Source organism: Arvicanthis niloticus, chromosome X (genome assembly GCF_011762505.2).
Source record: "Arvicanthis niloticus isolate mArvNil1 chromosome X, mArvNil1.pat.X, whole genome shotgun sequence".
Taxonomy (NCBI): Eukaryota; Metazoa; Chordata; class Mammalia; order Rodentia; family Muridae; genus Arvicanthis; species Arvicanthis niloticus.
Genome location: NC_047679.1, coordinates 54014225 through 54016847, shown reverse-complemented (window position 1 = coordinate 54016847; position 2623 = coordinate 54014225). Strand labels below are relative to the sequence as shown.

At 48.8% G+C, this 2623-nt stretch overlaps 1 protein-coding gene across 1 annotated transcript; it reads right to left on the bottom strand.

Moving 5' to 3' along the window:
* Window positions 1-575: 575 nt before the first annotated feature.
* Otud6a (OTU deubiquitinase 6A) lies at window positions 576-1606 on the bottom strand. Its single transcript, XM_034484680.2, has one exon. The coding sequence runs from the start codon at window positions 1536-1538 to the stop codon at window positions 660-662; it is 879 nt and encodes a 292-aa protein (XP_034340571.1). The 5' UTR covers window positions 1539-1606; the 3' UTR covers window positions 576-659.
* Between the last annotated feature and the right edge of the window lie 1017 nt (window positions 1607-2623).

The following is a 2623-nucleotide window of genomic DNA, read 5'->3' as shown; positions in this document are numbered from 1 at the left end:
GCCCGGATAAACAATGGGCAACCCCCCAAATTTCCAACCTAACATGAATTGAATCGTCACTGGGACAAAGGTACCTAAGGGCCGAATGAAGTTATAGTGGATGGAAATTAAAGCCTCTTAGATGTCCCAAGGAGATGTTATCTTGTGTATAAAAGCCCTCTCATTCCCCGCCACATGAAAGGAACACTCTCTCTCTCTCTCTCTCTCTCTCTCTCTCTCTCTCTCTCACACACACACACACACACACACACTCTCTCTCTCTCTCTCTCTCTCTCTCTCTCACACACACACACACACTCTCTCTCTCTCTCTCTCTCACACACACACACACACACACACACACACACACACACACTGAGGGGAGAAAAACAAAAAAAAAATTACGCCCCTAAAACAAAACAAAAAACCCCGAACAACCCCACCCCCCAACATACAAACAAACAAAAAAAGAGGTAGGACATAGACATTAAACAAATCTTGAAAGACAAACATGAAAACAAGCCAGCGAAGGAAAAGCAACTGCTCCTACTAAGAGACGCCGCAGTAGCTGCTTCAGTTCTCACAGCAGCTGGAGCTGCTTCAGTTCTCCCGGAACCGCCGCCGCAGAGGTGACAAAGATGGCGCCTAGGGCAGAGTTCCTTCGCGTCTGCTGGAAAGTTCTAGAAGAGGCGCGGCGCCATTCCTCCAACTGCTCCAGCGACCTCGATGGGCTTCACCGAATTGTAGTGCTCTCCGAAGTTGCAGGCATAGTGCAGATAGACAAGCGTAATCGGCTTCCTTGTGTACTCCTCCCCGATGACAATGATGGGTGAGTTGGCCTGTACCACTTCGATTGGGGTCTGCAGGACATGCGACAGGGCTCTCAGTTCCAGCTGGCCTCCCCACGAAGCCTTGTGCACGATGTCATCACAGTACCTCAGGAAGTCCTCCTGGGTGTAGAAGTTGCCCGCCTCAGGTTCGGTGAAGAAAGGTAAGAAGTCATCTATATGTTTCCTCATGTAGCAGGCAGTGCGGTACCGGAGGCTCTCGATTGTCACAGAGAACACCAGCTGATCCTGGATGGCACGGTACATGCAGTGGCCGTCAGCAGGGATGGTCTTCATCTCCAAATTTTTAGCACTTAGAATGGCAGCGACCTTCTCCTCCTCCTCATGACGGTAGGCGGCCAGTTGTTCGGCCTGGGCCGTGGGCATCCTTTCGTGACGCCGTCTCTCGGTGTTAGATCTTCGGTCACGGTCGCGCCGCTTCTGGGCCTTCGATGGGCGAGGAGGCATATTCTCGAGATTCATCTTTTTGAGGTCTGCTGTAACGGAATCCACACTGCTGTCAGGATTTTCTCCGAATTTCTCTAACTCCTGCTGGTGTCTCTGCTCCATCTCGGCCTCGAGGCGGGCGATGTCAGAGAGCAACTGCTTTCGTCTTCCCTTGTCGTTCTTTGGGACGGAAGCTTTCAGGGTCTGGATGTGAGCTTGTAGCTCCCTTTTTTCGCGATAATGGCGACGGATCACCCGTTGGAGTTCATGTTCGGTGTCATCCATCGTACCAGTTGAAACTGAGAACAAAGTCTGGAGGTAACAGAACAGTCTAAAGCTCCAGAAGAGTTCAAAGCGCCAGACAGGCAGACACAACCTCTCCGTGAGGTGGCTGCGACCGTCTGCTTGCCTCGACTTGGTGACTCGGAATGTTAGTCACAGCCTTCTCTGCTATTGGCTACCGCCCTCCCAGGCCACGCCCCCAGACACGCCTGCCTTTGTGACTGGACATTGAGAACCCCTGAGTATGTCCTCCTTAGACCCCCGTAGCATGTCAAGGCGCCATTTTTTAATGGACTTTAAAAGTCGCTCCTAGGAGACCGCCTTCTCATGGCGCCATTTTAACGACTTCAAAAGTTGCTCCTAGGAGTCTGCCCTTCTACAATGTGTGCCATAATGGGGCTTGTAGAATTGTTTACTCTTACTGCCTTCTTCATTCCCAAGTTTGAACAGAATACAGGGACAGCCCATGTTTGATAACCACGTGATAAATATTATCGGCCGAATATCTTCTGACCCTGAAGTGTCCAGGAGGCAGTGTGGCTTTCTAATTTTTCAGGTCTCTTGAACACTGAACTTTTAATCTTTATGTATCAGAACAAAAGCACACTTCCTTAAATTCCCTGGAACACGGAGTCTTTTAAATTTGTTTCAAAAACTAAGAGTCCCATTTCAGTGTAAGACGGCAACACGCGGTTCTCCACACTTATGCCAACAGAAATCACACACATACCCCTTCTGGGCCCCCAGCTCCCTAAACGGGCTCTCTAAATTATTCTTGGCTGTTTTAAAAAGTTTGTTTTGGAAGATTCTTGCAAAATTTCTGGAAAAAATTCAAATGTGCTTTTACTGCGTGCTAATCTGTCACTTTGCTTTTAGTTCCCAAACTGGCCTTTAAGATACTGCTCCAGTCCCCACTTGAGAACCACGTTTGGAAACACAAGCCTATTATAATCCTAGCACTTGTGAGGTGGAGGCAGGAGAATTAAAAATTTCAAGTTCATCCTGGGAGATATAGCAAGTCCCAGGCTAGCCTGCGTTATGTTGAGACCTTGTCTCAGAAAAATACAAACCAACAATACTAGACAAAC